The 27,544-nt window shown below is 45.1% G+C and overlaps 1 protein-coding gene across 1 annotated transcript in view; it reads left to right on the top strand.

Annotated features, from left to right (window-relative positions):
• The window catches only part of LOC306826197 (3',5'-cyclic-AMP phosphodiesterase 4B-like), a 61,728-nt gene extending 35,493 nt beyond the window's left edge, over positions 1-26,235 (top strand). The window contains exons 8-17 of the mRNA XM_079347372.1: positions 6,216-6,328; positions 20,366-20,459; positions 21,734-21,945; positions 22,035-22,133; positions 22,258-22,422; positions 22,741-22,840; positions 22,975-23,129; positions 23,223-23,345; positions 23,514-23,696; positions 23,832-26,235. Of these exons, the coding sequence (XP_079203498.1) occupies positions 6,216-6,328; positions 20,366-20,459; positions 21,734-21,945; positions 22,035-22,133; positions 22,258-22,422; positions 22,741-22,840; positions 22,975-23,129; positions 23,223-23,345; positions 23,514-23,696; positions 23,832-24,185 (1,598 nt within the window). The 3' untranslated portion in view covers positions 24,186-26,235. The remainder of the gene's footprint in view (positions 1-6,215; positions 6,329-20,365; positions 20,460-21,733; positions 21,946-22,034; positions 22,134-22,257; positions 22,423-22,740; positions 22,841-22,974; positions 23,130-23,222; positions 23,346-23,513; positions 23,697-23,831) is intronic.
• The last annotated feature ends 1,309 nt before the right edge of the window (positions 26,236-27,544 follow it).

Raw genomic sequence — 27,544 nt, 5'->3', positions numbered from 1 at the left:
GTATGGAGGGACAGGGCGAGGCCAGTGTTGTTCTTTGGCCGGGCCCTGCAGCAGCAGTAGTCCCCAGGCCCTTCGGAGGGGGCTTGTCACTTGCAGGGCCCGGCCGGTTCAAGGAGCGCACATGTGAGAGGGAGGGGCCATCAGACCCAGGGGAGGGAGCTCCCCCCACCTCAGGTGTATCAGCCAACACCTGTGTGTGTGTGTGGGGGGGGGGGGGGACAGGCCAGGGGGGGACAGGCCCATGGTAGGCAGGCCCTTAAAGCAGGGATGTGATTCTTCTGGGTTTATCCTGAAGTCTGTCTATCTGACCTGAACAGACTTTAATCATCCATCTGTTTCCCACATGTAGACTTTACCTGGGCAGCTTGCCAGACTATGCTTCCTGACCATTTTGGATATCTTTTAAAAGATCCCCATCTAAGAGACACAAACGCACAGATAATCTCACCTCGCTCAGGATCTGCAGGTGATCAAAGAGAAGGAGACTTCCGCTGTCACATCCTGTCTTGAAAGGATGGATTGTTGTGAAAGTCTCATGTTGAATATGAAGCTACTAATGTTGTTATAATCGTCATGAACAGAAAGAGTTAATGATGGCACCAGAACTTATATTATAAATATCAGAAAAAAAGTCCCGCTTTTTATCTTATTAGGTGGAACTGTTTTAACTTCCAGTTCATGCTGCCATGATAAATGGACCTTCATAATTGCATCAGTCATTGGTGTGAAAAGTTGCCAGAAGAACACTTAAAGGGACAGAGAGCACAACACTACCAAGATTAGAAAATGGCGCAGTAGAAGCACAAATTGGTGCATTAAAATAAGAGCTCAGGAAAATAACTTCATTGGGAGGGACCGATAGCCCAGCAGTTATGTGTGCGTACCCCATGTACAGACGTTATGGTCCTTGTCGCAGCGGCTGCGGGTTCAAATTCGACCTCAGCCCTTTGCTGCAAGTCATCATAAATGTTTGGTTCTTGTAATGTTCTGGGGGGGGCTACCAGAGACCTACAAACCATCCTGATGTTGCCAGAAATTAAATGAAAACTATTTAATGATGTAATGTCATTCACCGACAGGCTGTTGCTGAAGACAAAATAACATTGAAAGGACTTAACCTTGAAGTACTTTATTTGGGAATTTAAGAGCTTCATGTGTTTTCTTTTTTTTCCCCCACTTTTTTGTGCATCTCTATTGTGTTGTGTGTTTAGTGAGGGGAGTCCTGCGTTTTTTTGTCCGGCGCCTATGACCTCCCTGATAAATACTTCAATGCAAAACAAAAACCGAAAATAAAATGAGGCAAGTCTTGTACGAGGTCAAAAATGATGTCACGAAATGAACTGCACCTGAAGGATGCATGAAGTGACCGAGGTCAAATGGAACCAAGATGAAAGACTACAAACAAAGTTCAGGGTGAAGAAGTGACAGTCTAAACTAAAAATCAGAGGCACTCTGCTGCTGTTATAAAAGTCCTGTATCTAACCAGGATGTGTCTACAGGAGTCTTCTTCAGGACAAAGAGCAAATGCATTTGGAAATTCCACATAATGTCAAGTAACACTTTAAAATGACGCTGTAGCTACACAAACGTTCTATATTTAGTGCGGTAACAATATGCAAATAAAATATTAATAAAGCAAAGAATTAAAGTTTATTTAGTTGTATTTATAAAGCAAATAGAGAACGTTGCTTTTGCCAAGTCGCTGATCAGTCAATTCAGAAGTCACCTTCCCACCACCTGTGTTTTCACCTGTATAGATCACCTCTCTAATTGGACGATTACTTCAAGAATGCGAGTGCCTCTCTCCCCCTCTCTTTCTTAGTGTCAACACATGTTCCCCTCCCTCATCATGTCAGCGAATTGACGTACATTGGGGGTGATGCACGGGTGATTCATTGTCTGTCTCAGCTCCACGTGGGGAACAAAGTGAAACAAACACCACTGGGTTTGAATCAAAGAGTGTGTTCACTCCTTCATGATCTGCTGATGTCGACATGAGGAATGTGTGTTTGCGTACATGGTACAGGTCGAGGTTGTTTGCTCTTTGACTGACTGATGACTCAAGACTTGTTTTTATTGACTCTCTGTCTAAACTGGCACCATTATTCCCTGATCAGACGAACCAGTCTGAATAAACAAGACTTAAGCTTCATTAGTCACTGTGTTAACAAAGCCTCAGTGTAGAACTCCATCACTACATTAAAACTTCAACTGTACGTTAAGCCAGTGAAGCTGTTTACACACAATACTCTTTGTTCTTTCATACAAAATATCTTTGTGCCTTTGGCATGTTTGTGTTTAGATTATTACCTGACGGTGGATTTTGACAAGCCGTGTGGACAGTGAAAGTTAAGTTATCAAAGCGATGCAGTGATGGAACCTTCATTTCTTTTTTCTTTTCTTTTTTTTGATAACATTTTATTTTATTTTTTGTGCTACCTGACCAGAGTCTGTTATTTATTACATTGCTGTAAGGAGAGCAAGCATCAGGTGCAGAGCAGAAGACAAAAGCTCTGAAAAGTACCAACACCACCCACAACGCCTACAGATTAAGTTCAGTCATCAAATCAGGTAAAATGATGCTAGCAGACCGCTACCAGCACTCAATGCATTCATGCTTTTATGTATGTGACTATGTCCATGTTGTTATGAAAAGACATTTATTTATCTGTGTTTTGTACCAGAATGGAACCATGTTAAATTCTGCTGTAGAGTTTGTCATTTTTCATATAGGACTTATTGAAGATTAACTCACCTTTGGAGCCAGACACAAGTGGCCACTTGAAGAACTGCAGTTTTGGACAGATTTTATTTTTAGTCTGTGGAGTTTCTGCTCTATAATGACTTTACTTGAAGAACCTAAAATATAATGTTTCATTATGAATATTAAGAACCAAACTGAAATGTTATAACCTTAAACAGTTCTGAAATACATTTATAATCATCAAGAGATGACATTGTATTATATTATGTATATTATATTATACAAGTCTGTATACAATTACTTCTTTTTAAATCGTTTTTATTATAACACTTTTGATATGTAATTTTTGCTTCTAGTTGTAACAGAGCGAAGGGTTCAGATGTCTTTACTCGCCTGGTATGGCTTATCAGGTGATGTTGTAATAGGTAAGAAGTCCAGTTCTGCACAGATGTTTATCCACACAGAGAGGGAAACAGATTTTGGGAGGGTGGGTTGAGAACACAGTGAGTGGCTGTGTGAGGTGGAGCTGAAGGTTTCTCAGGTGGGAATGGAGATTGGGGGTGGGGTAGGATGGGATGAGGGGGGGGGGGGGGGGCAGAGGGGGTGAATGGGGTTGAGTCCAGCCTGGTTTTAGTGCAGATGATGACTCCCACAGAGGGCCGGTTTGTGGCTCTATAGGGGAGAGAGTTGGAGGGAAATGGAGGAGAGGGGGGAGGCAGACAGGGTCTGTCTGCACACTGAGGTCTGTTGTCCTCTCTGCAGCCTCCAGCATATGGCCAAAGCATTAGGACTCAACGAGAGAGAAAAAACTTCCAGTGAAACGAGAGGCTGGAAAAGTACCTCACACTCTGTCTCGGAGCAGGTTTTTCAGTTTGAATGTGCGTCATGCCACCTTTGACTGGTGATATTGTGAAATGTGTCGGCCCATTTAGCCCTGTATTTATTATCAACCAAAAAGCAATGATGTATTCAGCTTTTCTCAGTACTTCTGCTGTGTGTGCGTGTGTGTGTGTGTGTTAGTGCATAACTTTTCTCAAGTCAAACTTTAACTCAAACTTCTCCAGTTCATTTAGCAGACACTTTTATCCCGAGCGACGTCAGAGAGAAGGAACACAAGCGAGGATCTAGAAAGGAGGAAACGGCCGATCGGACACGCAGGTGCTGACGGGCAAAGTACAACGTCGTCAGCTGATCACGAGGGTTCAAATCAGCATCGAAACCATCCTAAATATCATCATTATCAAACAGAACCAGCATCGTCATCATCAATATCATCAAGTGCGTAAACTTGATTGTGACTTCAGTTTTGTAGATGATCTGTGGCCTACTTTCCAGCGTTTTGATGAACAACTACAGACTGCTAAATGTGCAGTTCCTCTCCACTGGTCTTGCTCGAGACGAGTGGTTTGAAGCCAGACACCAAAAATCTTTTGTTCTACATCCGAGGGTTTTTACTGCCATCAGATGCTGGACTGTGTTATTAATCAGCAGACGGCTTCGGTCTGACCTGAATCACGCTCATGAAGGCGGCGTGGACCAGCCAAGGCCTTTGATGTTTCCTGAAATGCAGAATGTATCTTGAAGCACTCATTGGATGAAACTGGGGCAGGATGTGGTCGCACCTCCTTGGCATGGTCTCCTGCTCCTTTGGCTCGAGACGGCCTCACGTCGGTGTATACCCAGTTTCAACAGCTCAACGCCTTGTGCCTGAGCTGCTTTGATGCTTCACTTTCTGCTCTGTGTCACTGACTTTTACATGACTTGGATGCCAGTGGTTCCTGTGAATAGTTTGGTCCAGGAAGGTTTTGCTTCCAGCTGAATATTGTCGCCAAGGGTTGTTGAATTCTCCAACCTGGAGCTGAAGTAAAGGAAAATGAATCCGTGCTGAGGAATTAGGCGACTTCTAGCAGTTGAGCTCGTGTAACCTGAGGAGTCGGTGGCCTGATTTCTGAAGAGCTGAGTTAAGCTTTAAGGATTGAAACCTGACTCTCTGTTAGATCCAGACGAGTTGCTGTGATCATCTTCCTTCGTTGTTTAAGTGTCTCCTCGACTGCATATATACCATCAGAGAGTTCATTGAAGCTCTTTGTCAAACCGTGGCGGTTCAGAGTCTGTACGCCATCACTGCGCTTTGAAGTGCTTTGATCCACCATATTGACGTAAATTGGGGAGCAGCACGCTGGCTGTCCTGTTGTGCTAAGCATATGGGGTAAATTTCTTCCATGTGTGACGCTCTATGAAGTAGAGATCGGTCTCTTCCAGGGCAAAAAGGAAGGTGGGGAGATCCAGATGCGTCCAGCGTTCAGTCCCTCGAGGCAGAAATGTGTTGAATCAACCTTCTGCCCGCTTCATCAGAAAGATGCTTTTAATTTGTTTTCTCGTCTTTTATAGTTTCTGCGGATTTCTCCTGAACCGCTTTGATACTTGGACATCGCGTGTGTCTACCACCTGGCAGTAATAACTGCTAATGACTAGCTGTTTCCTGAAACGACGGCTATGTTTTCACTCCAGCGTTTAGTAATAATTCCACTCCGTGTTTTCTGCGAGTTCAGGGCCAAAGAGGAAGCGCTTTGGTTTCTTTGGCACACACAGAGAGAGCCTGGCCTCCCTCTCTCCCCCTCCTCAATTCAGGGAGTCAAAGTTTGCCTCTCGTGTTGCTTGTGCAAACACAGAGTTTGGTGTTTCATATAATTTTTTTTTTTTTCCCCTCCCTCAGAGAGGTTCAGAGAGGAGAGAGCCAGTTTGTGAATCACGCTGCTGTGGTGTGAGCTGCTGCTGCTCAGCCGAGTCGAGCCTTGAAGTGGTCTGCACATTTCAGAGAGGAAGTGGAGGGAGTTGTAGCGGCAATCATTGCAGCAGTGACAAGAGTGCGTCAAATAAGTTTGTGTTGATTTTTTTTTTTTGCGGGGGGGGGGGGTCTTCCAAAACCTCTCTTCCAAAAGTTTTAAAGTTTCGTGGAGCCGCCTCTGTTTGGGTCAAAACATCCTTAAGAGAGAGTGTTTAAAAAAAAAAACCCGAAAACAAAAAAGTTGGTGTTTGTGTACCTGTATGGACACATTATTGGTGCGGGGGGGTGGGGGGGGTCATAGACGCATCAACAGCAGGAGGCAGCAGACCGCCTAGTTTGCACACCACCGGTTCAGTAAAGTGTTTCTGAGAGGGGAGGGGGAAGCAGACAAAGTGGGAGGGGGTTTGAAAAGTTTCACGAGAGCGACGGGGAAGAGGGAGACTAAAGAGAAGGACTCAGTAAACAGAAACTCGTGTTTCATTTCGTGTCTGAGAGTTCGTCTTTCGTAAACTTTTCTTGAGGTGGTGGAGCTAAACGTGATGAAGGAGCTCTGTGTACACTCTTCCCCCTCTTCCTCCTCCACTCCCGGATGTCCAGCGAGCCAGTCCTCCGTTAGATCAAGCAACTCCGGGACCCTTGGACCTCCACACATGCTGTCGGGTGGCTCATCCATAGACATGGATCCTCTGGGGCCTGATTACGTGTCCATGTGTCTGTTGGCAGATGATTCCTACCAGAAGCTGGCGATGGAGACCATGGAGGAGCTGGACTGGTGTCTAGACCAGCTGGAGACCATCCAGACCTACCGCTCAGTCAGTGACATGGCCTCAAACAAGGTAGGATAATGAACTGCCTATTAGATATTACTTGTATTTGTGCAAACAGTGCATTTGTAAAGTTTCGACAAGTGTAGTTGAAAGTAACTAAATGCAGAACGTTTGGGTATTTAACCCACAAAAGCATCCAAAGGTTTCTTGTGTATGGAAATGAGATCACAGTTATTCTTATGAACACCAATTCTCTGTGAGTGTGTTCAAGTGCATGTTTAAAAATGTTATTGTTTAAAATTTCAACAGGGCTTAAATCTTATTAACTCATATTAAAACCCTTTTTTTTTTTTTTAATTTCCAAATCACAAGCTTTAGAAAGCTGTCACTAAAATGCTCCTTATGATGAACCTTCAAGCACAGCTCACTGTGCATTGTTTTCTCAACCAAGTGTCATGATGATCAACACAAGACCCTCGTAGATAAACCGCCCCGCGGTCTTTCTGCCTATTATCTAATAGACCTGACATAAGTAGGCTCTTGCAAGGGGACCTGTCGGACTTGTGCAAAGTCGTACAGTTGGCCTTTGTTGCATGGTAGTTGCAAATTTGACTAGTGTATGCAAACTTTAATTGCCTTTAACCACACTGACGCACTTGCAAAGTAACAGCCGTTCTGTGGTAGATTTGACGATGGCTTCATCATTTTATAGATGTTGTTGAAGAAAAAAAAAAAGTTTGAGCAGCATTTAGTTTGCCTGCATGATGTCAAAGTTCCAGGTAACTTTGAATATTGAAAGGAAACGGAACAATGCTCTTCATGTGAAAAGTAAAACCAGAGTGTGTTGTATAACATGGCTGAGCTGCAGATGAACATGCAATATGATTTGATCCTGCACACTGAGGCGTTCATCATTGATTTGAGCCAGGAGGGAATATTGGCTCTGGTGTCATGTTGAGCTCAAACGCTGGTCTGCTGTCTGCAGTGACATCATTGCTAAAGGTCAAACTAAGAAACAAAAAGTCAAGACTCATGAAAGGAAAATTCTTTTGAGCCATAAATGTATATTTCACTGTTAAATAACACCACAAAAAAAAATAGCTCCAGGTAAGTTGGACTGTATTTACTCTTCAGTTTGCTGAGCGAGTCTGCCTCCAGCTATTGAACCAGTAAGATCAGATCTACTTTCATCACGTTTCTGCAACGTTTGTGCCATGGTCTTCTCATTCAAAACTTGTCTGCTCTGCTACCACTAATGCACACGGGTCCAATGATATTTCAGGTTTTAATGAGGACAGCCAGGGCCAAGTGGGGGCCCTAAGCAGGATTTTATTAGGGGCCCCCCTTCCAATAGCATAATAATAATAATAATAATAATAATAATAATAATAATAAATTACAATTACTAACGAATCAAATGGACAGCTTCTATCAACAGTGGAACAATAAAAACATAGATTGATAGGCTATAAACCTGAGCCAACATATGACCACCAACTAGTCAATTAAAAACTCCTTTTTTTCAATAAAGCTGAAAATATTCAGTTAACATTTAATAAATGGTCATCAGGGCCGCTTGAAAATGTCATCTCCAGTCCACATCTCAACACAGTTATATCTTCTGTCTCATGGTTAGCACGAGCAGACATGCCAGCAGTTTATGTTTTTATGCCACAAAGTTTTTTTCTTTTTTATTTCAACAACATACCCACCTTCAAGTGAAGCACGAGCCTCTTCTTGTTTGGACTTTTTCTTTCTTTTGCTAGCTCCCGAATCATATTGACGTTTGGAAGTCATCTCTCTCTCTCTCTCTACTCTCTACCTGCACAAAATTGCCTGCCGGCCCCTCTGGCCGCTGATTGGTCAGATGGTGATGCTTCGCTCTGTCAATCATTGCGTCTCTTTTTTTTTACCCTCCTGCCTCGGGCTGACTTGGCGGCGCTGCTCTACGCGCGCCTCTCGGCAAAATGCACGTGCATCCTTTGCGCATTTACAGAGAAGGATGATCCTTTATTGATCCCGAGGGAAATTCAATTCACTTGCGCAAAATGGGGCCCCCCATGGATCGCGGGGCCCTACGCACAGTGCGTGTTCTGCGTGTAGAAAGGGGCGGGCCTGCATACAGCACATTAACACTGGGTACCTGTACTGATGTTGTCTTTTTTTTTTTTTATGTTTTGTTGATGCTCCGTCTGTACTGTTTAGCACTTTGGATCGACAGTGTTGTGCTGTATAAATACAGCTCACTTGAACTTGAACATGAATATCAGCCGGCTAATTACTGGTGACGTAGCGCTAGTTTCTCGTGGAAAGGCGGCTAAGTCGCACGCTCTGTCGAGCCATGTCCGTCTGTTTGAATCCTTTTTATCTTTTGATCTTTTTATTGACGCGCCCTACGGTCTGAATTAAACCAAAGGAAGTGGAATGACTTTTAGTAGCTTGCTTCACTTCTTCACAAGCTTGAGTGCAGTATTTTCTGTAATAAGTGAACGTCATGAGGTGACATTCTCCTTAACCAGACTGAGACGTCTGCAGCCCACACGAACAGCGCCATGAGGCTGCACTCAGGAAGGAAGTGAGACTAAATGTTTGCATGCTAAAATGAAAACAATAATAGTGATACCGTGCTCATGTGTTGAATAATATCTCAAAAAGAAAACATCATCATCCTGGTTGGGTTAAAGTTGAACAACTTTAAAACTACACAAAGAAAGTGTTTAGAACTACAGAAATGTGTGCATTTGTTTTGGTGCATCCATTTTTCATTTCTGCACAGCTCGCTCAAGTAACTGCACAGTGCACAGCTATTTAACCATGTGCAGACAGTGGAGACATTATGGCGGCGTCAGATTATAAACACCCAGGGCGGCGTTGTCCGTTTCCGTGTGTGTTCTGCTCTGTGGTCTGAGGGGAGGAGTGTGTTCAGACCATTGCGGGTGACTGTGACCATGACACAGGTTTCCTGTCTCTTTATTTCCCGTGCCCCCTGCTGCCCCCTCTCCTCTGCTCCCTGCTTACCAGACGACAATAGAAGAGCTTCGACCATGCAGCCAGGTTGAGTTGTTACAGAGAAACGCGTCACTGGGACTGTCAGGACAATGGGCACAAGGCTCTGCAGACGTATAACTGCGAAGCCGCTCGCTCAGGCAGGCCAGCCACATTGTTCCCCGTGAGTCAGAGTCCTGCTGTCTCTATGAGCCAACACCAGCACTGAGCATTGTTGACCAATGCTGTTCTTTAAAGAGCCGAGGTCAAGAGTTTATGACGTTCCGTTTGAGATTCCTCAGTGTGCTGGATCGTTGGGCAATTTTAAAGCCATCGGCGTATTCCCGTTATATTGCAAGATAGTTTTTAAATATAGTTTAATTAAAACACCGTATTCATGTCTGTGTTAAATATTGAATGATCAATGATATAAGATTGCGATAGGTCTGCTATTTCTAGAAGTTAATGTAAAGCGAGTGCTCGGGATGAGGCTCTAATCACAGACTCTGGTAATAATGTTATTAATCCACAGTAACAGGTCTGGTTTGTTGCTGCAACTGAGAAAAAGCGATACATGTGAAAAGACGGGAAAGCTGCACGCGACAACAGAATATAGCTACACAAGGTAAACGGTCAACAAAACATGAAATATTAACGTGTTTAGAGAATGGTAGTAAGAAAATAAAATGTCATTTTAAGGAGGATGGAGTATAAGGGAGTAAGTTAGATATAAGCCCAGTAATGTACAGTGAGTGGGTCGTCTCTGCAGAATAAAAGTGAATTATCGTGGGTTGATTTCCTTTTGCTCTCACAGCCTGTATTGGTCTCACTAACTGCTGAAGCTAGCTCTCCAATCAGCTAAACAGTCTCAATAACTCCACGGTGAAGAAGGTTCGCAGACGTTTATTGAGGTCCTTTATATTTCTTATTTTTTTTGTGAAACTGAAACACAATACAAACAGAATGCCATTGTGAGCTAACAGTATTGAACCAAGAATGGAAATGCAAATATATTAGCTCAATAGCCTAATGCTAACGGCGTTAGCTTAGCCACGTAGCGATTAGCATGTATATAATATGCATTTAAACACTACTACAAACACAAGATATACAACGGTTAAAGTCAGTATATATTGTCAACATAGTATACTCACAGACGTTGCTTGAGCAAGAGGCAAATGAAGAAACCCATGTACAGTAGGGAGCTAACGATCGCTAATAGCGGACATCGCGGACTTTTCTACTTCCGGTTTAAACAATAAAATGACAGGAAGTAACACTACTAACCAAGATACCTGCAATGAACATACCTGACCACAAGGTGGTGCTGACACAAAGAACAATTACTCAAACAAGCTTAAACTGGAGGCATAACACTCCTCGCCTGGGGTCGTTCAAGAGCCCACATACTTAACTACTAGAATCAGTCTTTGGAGACAGAAGCAGGACCACTTCTGTCACAGGACGTGAGAATGTCTTTTTGATGCCGTCCTTAATGACAGCCACTTCAACCTTTCGAACAAGTCCATCTCGTCCTAGTAATGTCTTTGTAATGACAGCCATAGGCCATTCGTTCCTTTTGACCTGATTGTCCTTCAAGAGAACGACGTCATCTTCTTGGATGTTTGACCCAGCGGCTATACGCTTGAGCTCTTCCACATAGCATGTGCTTTGGACGCTTTTCACAATGCACACTTTAGCCCTTGACAACTCTTCGACTGTAGGATAGCAGATGTGCCAACCATGACAGTTACTATGGACGGAGTGAGAGAACGAACGGGCTATGTGAATGAGTCGTGCCATTGCCGTGACAAGAGAGCTGAAGCTGGAGAAACGTTCAAAGCGCAGAGGGTGGACTCCACCTCTAGCAACATGTGTGAGACTTGCCGTTACTTGTGGGCGTATTTCAGAGTCTGTGGTAGGACTAATGAGGTCGTAAGTCTCTTGAGGCTCTGATGTGTGCAAAGGTGCATCCTGAAGGAAGCTTGGTCCTGTGAGCCACGTCGAGCTGCCTAAGAGAGCTGCTGGTATGAACCTCGATCCAATGTCAGCTGGATTCAGATCTGTATGGACGTACCTCCACTGGTCGGGGTGTGATGATTGGTGGATGCGCTGGATTCTATTGTGGACGTAGACATAGAACCTCCTTGATTGGTTGTGGATGTAGCCTAGCACGACCTTGCTATCCGTATAGTACTGAATGTCATCGAACTTCACGTCCATCTCGCTGACTACCAGCTCAGCAATCTCTACAGCGAGTACGGCAGCACACAGTTCCAGTCTAGGAATGGTTAAACTAGGCTGTGGGGCTAACTTCGCCTTTCCAAAGACGAAACCAACTTCAGTTTGTCCATTGTGGTTTGTCACCCTTATGTAGGCCACAGCTGCAATGGCCTTCATTGATGCGTCTGCAAACACGCACAGTATCCTTTTTTGTGCACCTGCGGTGGAGAATGATGTATATGGACGCGGTATCTGGAGCCCTTGCAGGTCTCTAAGGGACTCTTTCCATCTGGTCCACTCAATTTCCATGTCTTTGGGAAGTGGTGTGTCCCAGTCCTCTGCTTGGAAGGTGAGCTCTCTGAGTATAAGCCTGCCATGAACAGAGACTGGTGCGACAAACCCGAGAGGGTCGTACAGACTGTTGACCATTGACAAGACCCCTCTGCGAGTAAAAGGCTTGTCATCGTTTGCAATCTGAAACGTGAAAATGTCTGTACAGATGTTCCAGGACAACCCGAGGCTACGTTGGAGAGGCGGGTCATCAACGAAGAGGTCTAAATCCTCAATGTCTTTGGAGCGATCTTCAGGCGGAAACGCCTCAACGACCGCAGGTCGGTTAGATGCAACCTTATGCAACCTGAGGTTGGATGCTGCAAGCATCTTCTGTGCACGTTTAAGAACACTGATGGCTTGTTCCTCTGTGTCAAAGGACTTCAGTGCATCGTCGACGTAGAACTCACGCTCGACCAATGCCCTAGCGTCACTGCCGTGGTCTGCCTCGGCACTTTGAGCTGCTCTCCGTAAGCCATACGTGGCCACAGCAGGGGAGGGACTGTTCCCGAAGAGGTGGACCCGCATCCTATATTCCACAATATCACAGGTAAGATCATTATTTCTGTACCACAAGAAGCGGAGGAAATCTCTGTGGTCCTCCTTCACTACAAAACAGTGGAACATGTGTTCGATGTCAGCAGTGATGGCTACCCGTTCCTTTCTGAACCTCATCAACAAACCTAGCAAGCCGTTGTTAAGGTCGGGGCCCTTTAGTAGAATGTCGTTGAGTGACACACCTGCATGCGACGCACTTGAGTCGAAGACCACACGTATCTTGTTTGGCTTCCTGGGGTGGTATACTCCAAACAGCGGTAAGTACCAGCACTCTTTTCCGGGTTGCAGAGGTGGAGCAACCTCTGCATGTCCTCGTTGGAGCATGTTTTCCATGAACTCAGTGAAATGAGCCTTCATCTGGGGCCGTTTCTCCAGCGTGCGACGGAGTGAGATGAGACGGTCATGTGCTTGTCTCCTGTTGTTGGGGAGTCGTTGCCTTGGAGACCGGAAAGGTAGAGGTGCGACCCAGCTGCCAGAGTGGTCTTGGTGGACCTCTGCATCCATGATCTGAAGAAACCTTACATCCTCCATCGACGGTGCAAGTTTGTGGTCATTATCAGTACGACTGAAGATGGTTCCACCCAGGTTGTCTCCAACTTGCGCTGTGCTGGTGTAGGTGGAGATTAGTGCTGGATGCTGCTGGTGCTTGGGTGTCTGACTAAGCATCTCCTTCACCCTGATCTGGCTGTTGCATGGCTGTAGGTGGCTTGTACGACCATTCTCTAGGATGAACGTTTTGTAGCTGCTCACCTGTGATGGTCTGTGGGCACCTCCAAGGCATACGTCCCCGATGACGACCCATCCTAGGTCCATCTTCTGGGCGAATGGTGCATTGTCCGGACCATTAATCTGTGTGCGGACTTTATGTGCCCTTAGGATGTCCCTGCCCAGTAGGAGGAGTATGTTCGCATCTGGATTGATGGCAGGAATCTGATCAGCGATGTGTCTCAGGTGAGAGTGATAGCGAGCTGCGTTCGGGGTGGGTATCTCAGACCGGTTGTCTGGAATGTGGTTACACTCCAGGAGTGTAGGTAGAGGAAAGCTTAACTCTCTGTCTGCAGACTCAATGATGTAACCATAGGCTCTTCTCCCTGTTGTTTCTTTAAGCCCGGCGCATGTCTTTAACGTGTATGGGTAGGAGCAACCAGAAATTTTAAAGAGATCGAAGAACTCAGACCGTGCGAGGGAGCGGTTACTCTGTTCATCCAATATTGCGTACATTTTCTTGGACTCTTCTTTAGATCCAGCTGGAAACACATTGACAAGACATATTTTAGCGCATGCTCTTGCACTCAGTCCTTCACCACATACTTGCGTACACTTTGAGGTGACTTCTTGAGAATCTGTCTCATCCCCCTCCCCGCCGTGCTCTGTAGCAGGAAGGGATGGTTTGAACCTCCAAGTGGCAGGCCCTGGGTGCAGTGCTGATACATGGTTAATACTCTCACATTCAGTGCATTTTATCACGGCTTGGCAATTCCTGGCAATATGATCAGCAGAGGAGCAACATCGGAAACAGATTGAATGCTCCTTTAAGAACTGTTTGCGTTCATCTAAGTTCTTACCTCGAAAGCTTCTGCATTTTTCCAAGGCATGAGGTTTTTTGTGCAAGGGGCAGTATTTATTTGGTTCGGCTGTTCTATTGTCCTTCCTAGCCTCAGGATTATCTACAAAAGCCACTTGTGTTTTGTGGGCAGATATCTTTGTAGGTCTCTCCCACTTGCTTCTTCTTTCTGCTGGGAGTTGTGAAGCTGTGAAGAGGTTGAAGCTGGGGTCTGTGCGAGCCCTTGCCTCTCTGTAGATAAAGTCTGTAAACACACGAAAAGGGGGGAAACTGACCAAATGTTCTCGTTTGTACCTGGACCCAAAGGATATCCACTTCTCCTGGATGTTGTGTGGCATTTTCTCAAGTATTGGGTTAACTCCTCTAGAGGTGTCTAAATATGAGAGACCCGGGAGGGAGCCATCTTGCTTGGCTGCATCGAGCTCTAACAGCAGGTCTGCTATATCTCTGAGTCTCTGTGGGTCTTTCATGGTGATCTTAGGGAAGTTTTCTAACTTAGTGAAGAGGGCCTGTTCAATGGCTTCAGGTGACCCGTATGTTTCCTCAAGCCTCTCCCATGCCATTGTAAGTCCAGTGAGAGAGCTTCTGATGTTGACTGCCTTTATTCGTTTAACATGCTGTGACGACTCTTTTCCGAGATACTTGATTAATAGGTCGAGTTCCTCTGAAGCAGACAGATCTAGGCCGCTGACAGCATTCTGAAACGATGTCTTCCAAGCCCAGTAGTTAATAGGCTGGTCATCATACGTGGTAAGTCCTGACGTGACTAATTGGCTGCGGGCAAGGTATTTGGCCAGGTCGTTGGTGTTTTGAGAATGCACATAATCAGCTCTATATGATGTATCAACAGGCTGCTGCACAGGAGTTGGAAACTGTTGATATGACGCTGCATCATGGCGTAGAGCATGAGGTGAGTGCTGAGGCACAGTGTAGACAGGATCTGCGTTATGTGCTGGCAGAGATGGAGATTTATACTCAGTCACATTTCCAGTTGACAGCGTGCTTGAATGGGATGATGTAGGGTTAATAATGTCGTTTTTTATCTTGATGTGTGGACCACCTGAATGTGTGCCGGCCTGTTCTGCCACATAAGCTGCTGTGCGCTGGTGTTGGCTGCTGCGCAGGGTCTGATCTGGAGCTCTGCTGGATTGTGCTGTGTCTAGTACAAGAAGCCCGGCTTCCAGTGTATTTGCTTCTGCTATGGCAGCATCTCGCTCCTTTTCATCTTTTAGTGCTTCAAGAGTAGCTTGAATGCGTGCTTGTTCTACTTTGAGTTGAATCTCCCTCTGTGAGTGTGCAGCTCTGACCTGGGCCGCTTCAGCTTTGGCTTTAGCGACGGCAATAGCAAAGCCTACCTTCGAGCTGGATGTTGAAGAGGTTGAGTGCGATGCTGTAGAGCGATTGTCGTCATTAGCTTTACTGTCTGGCTCGGTCATTTTGATTTGATGTGTTTAAAACATCAACAGAAGAGTTAAGCTGGCGTAAAGGCTGTCTTGCTGCTTTGTTTGCCACTTAGCTCTTGGAATGGCGTGCTGTAGCTCCGTAGGATGGCTGTTCTCTTCACCACCTCGTGCTGTATTGCCGTCTTTTCACTGTATTGGTCTCACTAACTGCTGAAGCTAGCTCTCCAATCAGCTAAACAGTCTCAATAACTCCACGGTGAAGAAGGTTCGCAGACGTTTATTGAGGTCCTTTATATTTCTTATTTTTTTTGTGAAACTGAAACACAATACAAACAGAATGCCATTGTGAGCTAACAGTATTGAACCAAGAATGGAAATGCAAATATATTAGCTCAATAGCCTAATGCTAACGGCGTTAGCTTAGCCACGTAGCGATTAGCATGTATATAATATGCATTTAAACACTACTACAAACACAAGATATACAACGGTTAAAGTCAGTATATATTGTCAACATAGTATACTCACAGACGTTGCTTGAGCAAGAGGCAAATGAAGAAACCCATGTACAGTAGGGAGCTAACGATCGCTAATAGCGGACATCGCGGACTTTTCTACTTCCGGTTTAAACAATAAAATGACAGGAAGTAACACTACTAACCAAGATACCTGCAATGAACATACCTGACCACAAGGTGGTGCTGACACAAAGAACAATTACTCAAACAAGCTTAAACTGGAGGCATAACACAGCCACTTCACTGCACCTAATCCTCAACTTCACACAGAATGTGCAGCTGTTCCTCGGTGACGTGATCTCGGACTGAGAGGAACCAGAGAGGATGCAATTCAACCCACCGTCAAACCTTAAGTGTCTCTACTTACAGTGTTCAAGGGCGCAGGTGTATCCGGGTCTAACGGGACCACACACCCTGCTGACCGCCAGCCTGGTCGGTGTGACCTCAGAGCTGGGGGTGGAGGGGAGGGGAGGGGGGGGGGGGGCTGCTTCCCTGCCCCCTCACTATCATTACCCTCCCCACACTTCCATACTGGAGCTGGTGGCGGCCTTGGACAAACTCTGCCATCTGAATCCAGTTAGGGAAGGGCAGAACTCTGTGGGTTAGCGTGCAAGAGCCGAAAAAAAAGAAAAAAAAAAGCGAGCCCCCGAGCGGGTAGGAAACTTTAACTCACGTGTGGTCACTTTAACTTTGAAGCGCCGCTGTCTTCAGTGGGGAAAAAATGACAAAATTATTGAAACAGATGTAGCGGTGGGTTCGTAGCTGCAGCAGGAGTAGTGGATATAAAATTATAGTGTTTTGATTTGGTTTGACTGAAGCTGCAGTAGTGATTATGGTGTCTAATTGTAATTAAAACGTTAAACCTCTATGATCTGATGCTGCATGGAAAATAAACCGAATGAGGAAGGCGAATAGGACCTTTTTTTTTTTTTTTTTTTTTTTTCCCCCAGTTTAGTTCCCTGGCTTCTAGGAAATGTCTTTCTAGTGTTTCTTTCTACGCTTTGCTAATGCGGTGTGTTTTCACAATAAACGGCCTCACACAGGGCGGAGGAGGCATCACTGTGGGCTTTTGCGGATTGCACAGACACGTTTTGTAATGCGTTGTCAAGCTGTGCAATCCCATCTTTATCTCTGCTCTTTTTGGGTCAGGCTCAAAGTATGCCAGAAAAACTAAATCAACTTCAATAGGTCCGTGTAATCTGAGATTTTCCTCCCCATTAACGTCAGCATGGCTTTCTGTTTACTTGCCATGTGGGACTTTTCAGTGACGGGTTAAAGGTATGTTAGTTGTTTGTTGCCTGAGGAGGAAGAGCTTCTACCAGTAAGTGACTTGAGTCAAACTTCTTTGTCAAGTGAAAAAAAAAAAGGGGAAGTAGGAGGGGACGCATGCTTGGGCCTGTGCTGGAGGGAGGAGCCACCAATCTCATGTTAGACTAAAGAGGCCGATCAGAGAAGTTGAGCTTTATCGCCATACGTTTCCTGCCTGTGTCCACTTGACAAAAGACTCCACAGAGTGAGGAAGCAGCGCTCAGACTCGCTGAAGAGGAGTTACAGCTCAAAGGAACTTTACGGGATTTCATTTTAGTTGTGTTTCGGATTGGGTTTTTTTAAAAATTTAAAGTGACAATGGGATTATGTTGCTCTGAAAAGCAGGAGAAGAACTTTGAGATGCTCACGGGTTGGAAAAAGGTGAGAAAAGTTTCTGTTTGATTTAAAGTCAATCATGTCTTTACAAAAAGAGTTCAAAGTAAAACTTTCTTTTTATTCTTAGTTTCTTTTATTTGCCGCCTTTTATGTGATTCTTTATTCACAGTTTCAGGCAAAGTAACATTTGAACTGTTTGTGTGCCCCTTTAAACGGGTTCATATGTAAATAGTGTTTGGGTTTGCACATTGACATTAAAACAGTGACTCCAGTGTGCACAGTTTTTGAATATTCAAACTCTTGGGACGTATCAGCTCATCGCCCTCATAGAATGAACCACAAGTTGACTTTATGTAACTTGTGGAGGTTGCTAAGGGGGGGGGGGGGGTCTGAGTGAGCAGCAACGTAAAAGGATGTCTGAGTTACCGCCATGCATTGAGTAATCTGTTCTCCTGAACACTCAGACTTGTCGTCATGCTGTGAATGCACGCTGTGTGTCTGAGCTGAACTACATGACCCGGAGAAACTGACGTGTGGCTTTGTGTCTGATTCATTTCCTACAGGTTACAATAATCTGCAGGGCTCTGCTTCCTTAAAGAATCAATTACAGGTCACCCTTTGAAAGGAATCAAGACGCCTGATTCCAATTCACATTTTTATCCTGACCAGCTCTCTTTTGATTTTAATGGACAGCCTCTGGCAGGCTGGCTGTCTGAGTGCAGCCAGCGCGTTGAAAGAGGTTTTCAAGTTTCGCACTCGAGTGGATGTTAGCCGTCTGCTTGACAGCTATTAGCTGCAGAGACTAAAGAGTGTCTGGTTCTGTATGAGGAGAATGACTGCAGGACATTTTTAAATGAAATCAGAATCAAATATCCGGAAAGAAAAATTGATTGCACAATTACTCAGTTGCATTCATTATGAGGATTAGGATGTGGTTTGCTTCAACTTTTTTTTTTCCTTGACAGGAAAAGCCCTTTTCATCCGAATCTGCAGCCTGACACAATCTGGTGTCTTTACAGTGTTTAGCCCAGTTATGTCAATCCAGAACACACACCATGCGTTGAGTGTGTGTGTGTGTTTGCGATGTGATGCAATGTGTTCAGAACAGGGACCACCGTGAGAACGATGGAGGGGGGGTGCGCACGTGACTCTGTTGCCATGGCGTTCAGGTTGTCGTGCAATTGGTGGTACACTAGTGGGTGGCAGACTAAAAACTCTCTCATCCGTTGTCTTCATTTATGTCTTTTTTTTTTTTCTTTTTTTTTTACACACAGTGCTGCTGCAGAGAGACAGAAAACACACTGCGTATTGGGAAAAGAGTTGTTGACAAGCTGAAATTCAGAATGAAAACAGAAAAATGTAAGATGCGCCAAAATGTGCACTGCAGCTAATGTTTCTTTTTTTAAAGAGTCAAACCCAAACTGAGAAATGAATACCTCGGGTGTCCTCGGCCATGTGATAAACGCTGTGGTGCTTTGAAGCCTCACATTGCGCAGTATGCGTTGACTCTGTTCTGCATTACTGAGCAGGGGGAGTGCATGGGGGGGGGGGGAGACAGAGGGAGGGGGTTTGCAGAGAGCACAAGTGTGTGTGTGTGAGAGAGAGAGAGATAAGGGGGGGATTCTCCAAACTCCCATTTTCTGCAGTGCTGTGCTTGGCTCAGTGTTTAGCGAGAGAGAGAGAGAGGGAGAGAGAGAGAGAGAGAGACTCCATCAGCCTCTCTGCCACAGGGGACTCTACAGCTAGAGCACACCCCCCCCCCCTCCTCCTCCTCCTCGTCTCCGTCTTTCTGCATCCCTCCTATCCTTTCTCCCTCTCTATTAAAATCGTCCTCCCTGCTTTGCTCAATCGGGGCTCGGGAAGGTTGGATTTCCCCCAGTTGTGTCAACTCAGGATAGCGTTCGGATTGTGATTTAGAGAGACAGACGGAGACGCTTCGATTCACGAAGAAAAGGAAATCTTGATTGCACCTGGGGGGCGGGGTGGGGGGATTCCATCACTCTTGCCAGCGGCTTTGCAATACTGGAAAACAGGAGGCGACAACATGAGGAGACATATTTGCTCAGGGATGTAGTGTCGGGGTCTGCCGCAGCCCCCTTTTCGGCGGTTCAGCAGGGGCTTTTTTTGTTGTTGTTGTTACCGCAGTCCAGCGTCTGAAGGCGGAGTATTTGGAAGAGATTTGCGCTGCAGGTTGCAGGGCTGAGCGCAGCCTTGGGGGTCCACTCAGAGAGGAGCGTACAGGGCTTCTGCTGGGGAGCACCAGGGGCTCAGCACAGCTCAGCACCATGCCTGAGGCCAACTACCTGTTCTCCGTGTCCTGGGGATACATCAAGGTGTGTCCCAGAGGAGACAAAGCACGGACGGGACTTTGTGTATTTGTAGGTGCATGTGTGTGCGTGTATAAACTCTATATTGAAGTATTTTAACTGTAGCCGGTTAATCACTTATGATGGATTTCATTATCTTTGGTTCAAGCACTTCAATGTTTTTGATTTAGTCTGGACTCATTCTGGTGTCCTGCTCTCTCTCTGCTCTGAGAGAGGGAAAAAAAAACTGGCACATTTTGTTTCCCTGGAGAGAAAAAAAAAAGTAACATAAAGATAATTTTGTATATGAATTGATGTTTGCTGAATTATGAGACAGTCTCAAGTCCCCTCGGGACTGACCGAGGAGACGTCAACACAACCTCATGGTGCATTTTGAAAGAAGCAGGCCGTGTTCTCATGGGACATATTTTCAGTGGAACATAACAGGAAACGCTTAATTTCTCTGCTCGGAAAAAAACCGACTCTGTAATGATGCAGTGAATGTTTATCCTCCTTCTCTTTCATAAATCATTTCTCATTATGTTCTCTTTATCTTTTTTTTTTCTTCCCTCCAGTTCAAAAGGATGCTGAACCGGGAACTGAACCACCTGTCTGAGATGAGCCGCTCGGGCAACCAAGTGTCAGAATACATCTCCAACACCTTCCTAGGTGAGCACTGCAGCAAACACAAATCATCACACACACAGAAGTAGGTCCATTACAAGATGTGCTGCACACATTACAGCAGTGGATAAAATGAGGTGGCGTCCGTCAGGAATCTGACAGTTTGTATGTGGCAGAGGTTGCCAGGTCACCCACAGTATGTGCTAAGTAGCCTGGTGTGCTCCAGTCCACTCAAACCAGTCTGAACTGGTCTGGAGGGGAGACACAGAGAGTCCCCTCTCTCCAGCTGCAGGGAGATGTGGAGAGAGAGAGAGAGAGAGAGAGAGAGAGAGAGAGAAGACGGAGTACACAGAGGAAAGACTCTCCCTCTGGAAAACTCGGGAGGCAAAAGAGCAGGCGAGAGGGAGAGTGTTTGTGTGCAGACGGTGACATCAGGTCCACGGAGACATCAGGAGGACAGCAGCAGTGTCCCCCCCCCCTCCTCTCTCTCTTGAAAAAAAAAAAAAAAAAAGCCCCGTGGCGTTTCGTGACTCGTGCTGCGAGCCAGCTGGTCTGCCCCTCAGGTCTTTCACCTTCCTATCAAACTTAACGCCATCATCCACCCAGACAGGCAACCCAATACACGTAGGGTCGGTGCACACTCATGCCCGGCTACGAAGCACACCTCCATTTTTTTTTTCAGCCTACATAGTTAAGATGGGGGAGGGGGGGTGGGGGGGGGGGATTTGAGTCTTTGAAGTTTCGCGCTTTTGTTGTCATCTGCACCGCCGCGAACACCTGTCAGGTGTAGAGAGATGACTGTCTTCCTGTGCTCTGTGGAGGACGCAGTAGCGTGTGTGTGTGTGTAGTACACTCCAGGGGAGTTTTGCACACGGTCACAAAGCAGACCTGCACACTAACTTGTTGTTCAGGCTTAATGAGCCAGCATCCACAGTTGTTGCTGCTCACTTTCTTAGAATGCGCAGGCCGACGTGACTTCATGCCACGTGTTTGGTGTGTTTTTTCCACAATGTTTAGTGTGACAGCAATGACTAATAAAAGATGACTCTCAGAATCAGCCTTATTGGCCAGGTATGCTCACACATACTTTGGCAGACTGTGCTCTCTGGGACAAATGTAGCAGATTAAACCTATAAGAGAAAAAGAAAGTGCAGCTCTAACGTGTTGTCATGGAGGTGTTAGAGGTGTCTCCCCGTGTTTATTACGTTCACTCTGTGCGGCGCGTGAGACACAATCCAACCCCAACCGGTCCAGTCTGCTTCTGCTCTGTAACAACCAACGACCACATTTTTTAAAAACTTTTTCTTTTCTTCTACCAGATAAGCAGAATGAGTTGGAGCTTCCGTGTCCGGTCCCTAAGTCGAGGGAGAGGAAGCGTAGACAAGGTCAGCAGCAGCACCAACAGCAGCAGCAGGGCGGGACGATGACCCAGATCAGCGGCGTGAGGAAGGTCAGCAACACGCCCAGCATCTGTGGAGGAACAGGAAGCCGCTTCGGGGTGAAGACGGACCAGGAGGAGCTGCTGTCGAAGGTAAGCCGGAGACGGATCATACAGCAGACAGACAAGAAAATAAAATGATTGGCTGAGAGAGATGTCTGATCGTGTGTTCTCGCTCACAGGACCTGGAGGACGTCAACAAATGGGGACTAAATATCTTCAAAGTGGCCGAGCACTCCCATAACCGTCCGCTCACCTCTGTCATGTACACCATATTCCAGGTCAGTGCCTTCAACCCCGCTCGTCTCTCTGCGTGTGTAAACCACACAGTAAACAGATCACATTCGCCGTACCGTCTTTTGTCCCTTCTCACTGTTGTCCTTCCCTCGCTTGTATCGCACGCAGGAGCGAGACCTGATGAGGACCTTCAAGATTCCAACAGACACCTTTGTGACGTTCATGCTGACCCTGGAGGGCCACTATCACTCAGACGTGGCGTACCACAACAGCCTCCATGCAGCTGATGTTGCACAGTCCACCCACATCCTCCTGTCCACACCTGCACTGGATGTAAGCCCAATCTTTATGCTTTCATAGAACGGAGGGGGAAAAAACCCAGTTAGTTTTAGTGATTCAGATTCGTAATCAATGAAGTCGTCGATACTCGAAGCATCTTGGCCCACGCCTTTTTATTTATTTTCTCAGCATCTCCATTATGATCTAATTGGCTGACTGGCATTAGTGTCGTCAGTGCTGGCATGCCCCTGAAACTGCGTGCCGTAGAGGATGACACATTCGAGAGTCAGCCTCAAACAATTGTTGGACACCTCGTTGGGCCAGTTTTTAATTTATCACTTTGTTTTCTTTTCTCCTTCTCTTTAAACGCAGGCCGTCTTTACTGACCTGGAGATCTTGGCGGCCATTTTTGCTGCAGCTATTCACGACGTGGACCACCCAGGAGTGTCCAACCAGTTCCTCATCAACACCAGTAAGTCCCCTTTAATGGATTGCTACCAAACAATGTATTTAGTTTCTTTCTTTTTTTTTTCTTTTTTTTAAGGATGTAACCACGTTTTAAAAGGCTAACGCTCAGTTTGTCCTCCCTCCTTTCTCTGCCTGTAGACTCCGAGCTGGCTCTGATGTATAACGATGAGTCAGTGCTGGAGAATCACCACCTGGCTGTGGGCTTCAAACTGCTACAGGAAGACAACTGCGACATCTTCCAAAACCTCAGCAAGAAGCAGAGGCAGACGCTGCGCAGGATGGTCATAGACATGGTGAGCAAGCGTCTCCATTTCTGCAGAACCCATTTTTTCGCTGTCATCGTACGGTTCGTCTAACGTCACCCTTTGTGTCTTTTTCTCGTTTAGGTTTTGGCAACAGACATGTCCAAACACATGAGTCTGCTGGCCGATCTGAAGACGATGGTGGAAACCAAGAAAGTGACGAGCTCTGGAGTCCTGCTGCTTGACAACTACACAGACAGGATGCAGGTAAGATGCACACTCGTGCTCAAACACACACACACACACACACACACACACACACACACACACACACACACACACACGCACACACACACCTCAGACAGTCTGGTGCACCAAAAAAAAAAGATGCAAGATGTTTAAAATGTTTGTTTTTTTTGTTGTTTTTTTCTGCAGGTTCTGCGTAACATGGTTCACTGTGCTGACCTGAGCAACCCGACCAAGCCTTTGGATCTTTACCGTCAGTGGACAGACCGGATCATGGAAGAGTTCTTCCACCAGGGAGACAGAGAGAGGGAGCGGGGGATGGAGATCAGCCCCATGTGTGACAAACATACAGCTTCAGTGGAGAGAACACAGGTAACAGATGTAGATCAAGAGCGTATGAAATCCAAATAGTAATCACGTATACATTGAGGGGTTTAAATAAAATACGGCTTTTAAATTGTTGCTTTTGTTTTCATTTTCACTGACTTCCTCCTTTATTTCTTCCAGGTTGGCTTTATTGATTACATCGTTCACCCTCTGTGGGAAACCTGGGCTGACCTGGTCCATCCTGACGCCCAGGACATCCTGGACATGCTGGAAGACAACCGGAACTGGTACCAGAGCATGATCCCGCAGAGCCCCTCCCCTCCCTTCTACAGCAGCGACGGCGAGGGCGGCCCACACGGGGAGCTGGAGGAGGGACCTGCATCGACTAAATTCCAGTTTGAACTGACGCTGGACGATCAGGGCGAAGTCAGCGAGGGCGGGATGATGGAGACTGGTGTGATACTTCAAGATCCCACCTCAGATGAGGGCAGGGTAGAAATGACAAGTGGTGACGTCTCCCCAGAGGAAACATAGCCCGACTGACGGTGTTCAAGGATGCAGTTCGTTTGAGCTGTTTTTGGCTGAATTATTTTCATTGCAGTGGAGAAATCCTGCAATCTGGCTCTTTGGAGCTGCCTGGCAAAGAGGGCCTGAGTGAATGTGGGGCACCCCTGCAAACATGGCCTGGAAACCTAGTGGCAGTTTGTTTTTTTAGCCCCGTAAAAAGGAGCTGGGGAAGAGAAAGTGTCTGCTTTTTGAAAGAAGGGACTACTGTCTGAATGAAAGGCTGGATCTTTGTTCTCACAAAGAAAGTAAAACTGACAATTGTGTCTGAGTACTGAGACTAGTAAAACTTCCAAACTTGCACTTCAGGACTTTTTTTGTATGTTCATTCAGATTCTTTGTATCGTGTAGGGATCGGATGCGACACCTTAAAGCGTCCAGCCAAAACTACTTGTCCACAAATTCTGTGTTACCAAGTAGTTGTTGTTGTTTTTTTGTTTTTTTTATCACTTGTCTAAAAAAAGAAAAGAAAAGAAGTTGTGTGCCTTTTTTTAACGACCATGTCTTTTTGTAAGTGTTTTTATAATTTATTGAACACATTCATGTAGCTGTAAAAATGTGTCCGATTTTCTACAAAGCAGACATAATGTTCTCACACAGTCTTCCGGATGTTCCTGCAATATTTTAAGCTTGTTCTTCACAGACGCGTCTGGTGGATGTATTTCTAAAATCAGTTGACTTCCCAGCACAATTTGCACTTTGTGGCAGCAGAGAGAGAGAGAGTGGAGACATTCAATAATTTAAAACATGCAAAACCAAAAAAAAAAGTCAATTAAATTTGATTTGTAATGAATTCATTTAGCACTTCACTAAGTCCCAGATCGGACTCTTTGAAGTCAACATTTGTAGTAGTGAGTCAAAGAAACCTCCAAAGATCCCTTTAAAGGGAAGCACTGTTTACTGCCACCTCTGAGAACTTTGACTCTTAGCTTGAAGTGTCAGCGGTGTAACAGATTTCCAACCGGAAGCCAAAGCTGGTCTCTTCTTGTATCCTCCTGTAGCTAGATGAACAGTTAAAGCCTCTCCAAGTGTTCATGAGAAATCAACAAAAATCCCCTTACTTTGTTTTGTACTGAGCTATGGCATCATGAGAAATCTGTTTCCGCTGTGTAACTCTTCATTTGCTCTCACAAAACAAACCCTTTTTCAGGGTTCAAAGCAATCCATCTCCGTGAAGACACCGTAACACATTTGGATCTTTCACACGACGATAAGACTGCGTGCACATTTGAAAAAGAGACGCCTGTTAGCGATTTAAAATCATTGTATCCTGTAGTTTTTAATCCAGCACTTTGAATAAGGCGACACTTCAGCAGCTGGTTGCTGATGTGTCCAACACTACCTTATAGGTACCACGTGTGAGGTGCAACCTTCAGAATAAAAGACTATATCGTCTTGTGACATGATATGGACGTATGAGTGTGTTTGCGCGTGTGTGTGTGTGTGTGTGTGTGTGTGTGTGTGTCACAGAGTTGCACAGTCTCGATGACTCTTCAGCTGTTTGTAACAGTCTATTTATTATCTTATTCTTGTATATGATAATATTGGTATTGATGGTTAATATTCTCTGTATATTTGTTATTTATAAGCACTACCACATGTCACAGTTTGACTGTACTTGTCCGGTGGTTCTGATCTATTGTACTCAACAAGCTACTTTGCTAAAGGACCATAACGTGAAGTCATGCAGTTCAGTTTTTGACGATTTGCAAAGTACCGTTTGAAATGTTTGTACATTCCGATGAGCCAACAACACACCTGATGTCAGGTGCAGAAGAAGTCTGGATTTATGTCTGGGTCTTTGGTTCCAGGCCGATTTATGAAGGCTGAATCTTTGCTGCAGTCGATTGTGTACGGTGACGGGTCATTGTACCGCTAAAGGAATATTTGCTGAAATATATAAAACATGTTTCAAATCTATTTTTTCAGTGTGTTCCTCACAATATATTGTAAAACGGTGTAATGTTGTGTTCAAGAAATGTTTTCTATCGGATTATTAAAATGGGCATGTATTACAGAATCCTCTGGTGTTTGTTGTTTATTTGGTCACAAAAGAAATCCTGGCTTCATGAATTTAAATTAAATGTTGTAATTTACGATTTTTCTTATCCGTAAAGCTGTTGAGTGGTTAGTGAGTTGATCAATATCAGGCCCTTTATTAAAAAGGGCGACAACAGCCGTAATGTTCAGTTAAGAAGTTTAGGTCTCCTGAGATCATTTCTGTATTCTTAACTGCATGTGGGAGGGGATTGTAATATTACTTTTAGGTCATTTAAAATGTAGCTGGATGTCCCCTCCGCTAATTCAGTCACTGAAACTCAGAGTGTGGAATTGCTACATGCCTCTCGAGGGGTTTTATGTCATGCAATGATTGAGCAAACATGGAGTCTTGTTTGGTCTAATCATCAAACAGTAGGTCAAAGACGTGCTCTCTTTTTTTTTTTTTTTTTTTTTAATCTAGTCATTTCTAACTTTTTCAGCTCCACACTCCTCAACAACAACACAATGGTCACTTCTGACCGAAAAAAACCAACATAGCAACGGCAAATAAAAGAGCACCAGGTTTAAAAAAGACAACAAAAAAACAAATGACAAGTTAGTAAATGTGTGACAGTCTATGATTTAAACTGATGCAATAATGTAACCTTTCAAATTGTTAGTTTATTTTGCAACTCTAAGGGGAAAACCGACAAGTGTCGTCCGTCATTTCCCTGCAGTGAAACCAGTGACCTGTCTTCCCTCAGATTTGGGTTCATTGCTGCTGGACGTTAAGGCAGCAGTGTAAACAGGAAGAGTAGAGATAGTCATGCTATGTGCAGAGCCCTCAGAGCATTCACTCCAGCAATGTGAGTACTTTGACCCATGTAGATAATCATCTGAATACGTGATCAACGGGAGGGCCCGTTTGAAGACAGCAGAGGATTTTACAGGTTTAGTTGTATAAATTATTAAACAATACAGTATCAAAACTTTAACTGATCCTATTACGTCAAATCACTACAATGTATACACCTATAAAGATATGTAAACGTGAATCTGCAAACTTGTAAAAAAAAAATTGGCTCGGTTTCAAATCTGAACTGTGGCTTCTTTCCCACGTCTCTCTCTCTCTCTCTCTCTCTCTTCCTCTCCTCTTTCTGACTATATCTGCCTTCCTGTCTCTAATTAATGGCATTAAAAGCCCCAAGGAATAAAGAAAAATGCAGAGTATGGTTTATTGTGACTTTTTATGTGTTCAAGTCAGATGCATCTTTCTTCGAGGTTTCAGTGCAGTCATCTTCTCCTGCTTCAATCTGCAGTCATTATCCAGAGACTTTTTACAGTATATC

Source organism: Symphodus melops (genome assembly GCF_947650265.1).
Source record: "Symphodus melops genome assembly, chromosome: 7".
In the NCBI taxonomy this organism is placed as follows: Eukaryota; Metazoa; Chordata; class Actinopteri; order Labriformes; family Labridae; genus Symphodus; species Symphodus melops.
This window is presented reverse-complemented; position numbering and strand designations above follow the sequence as displayed.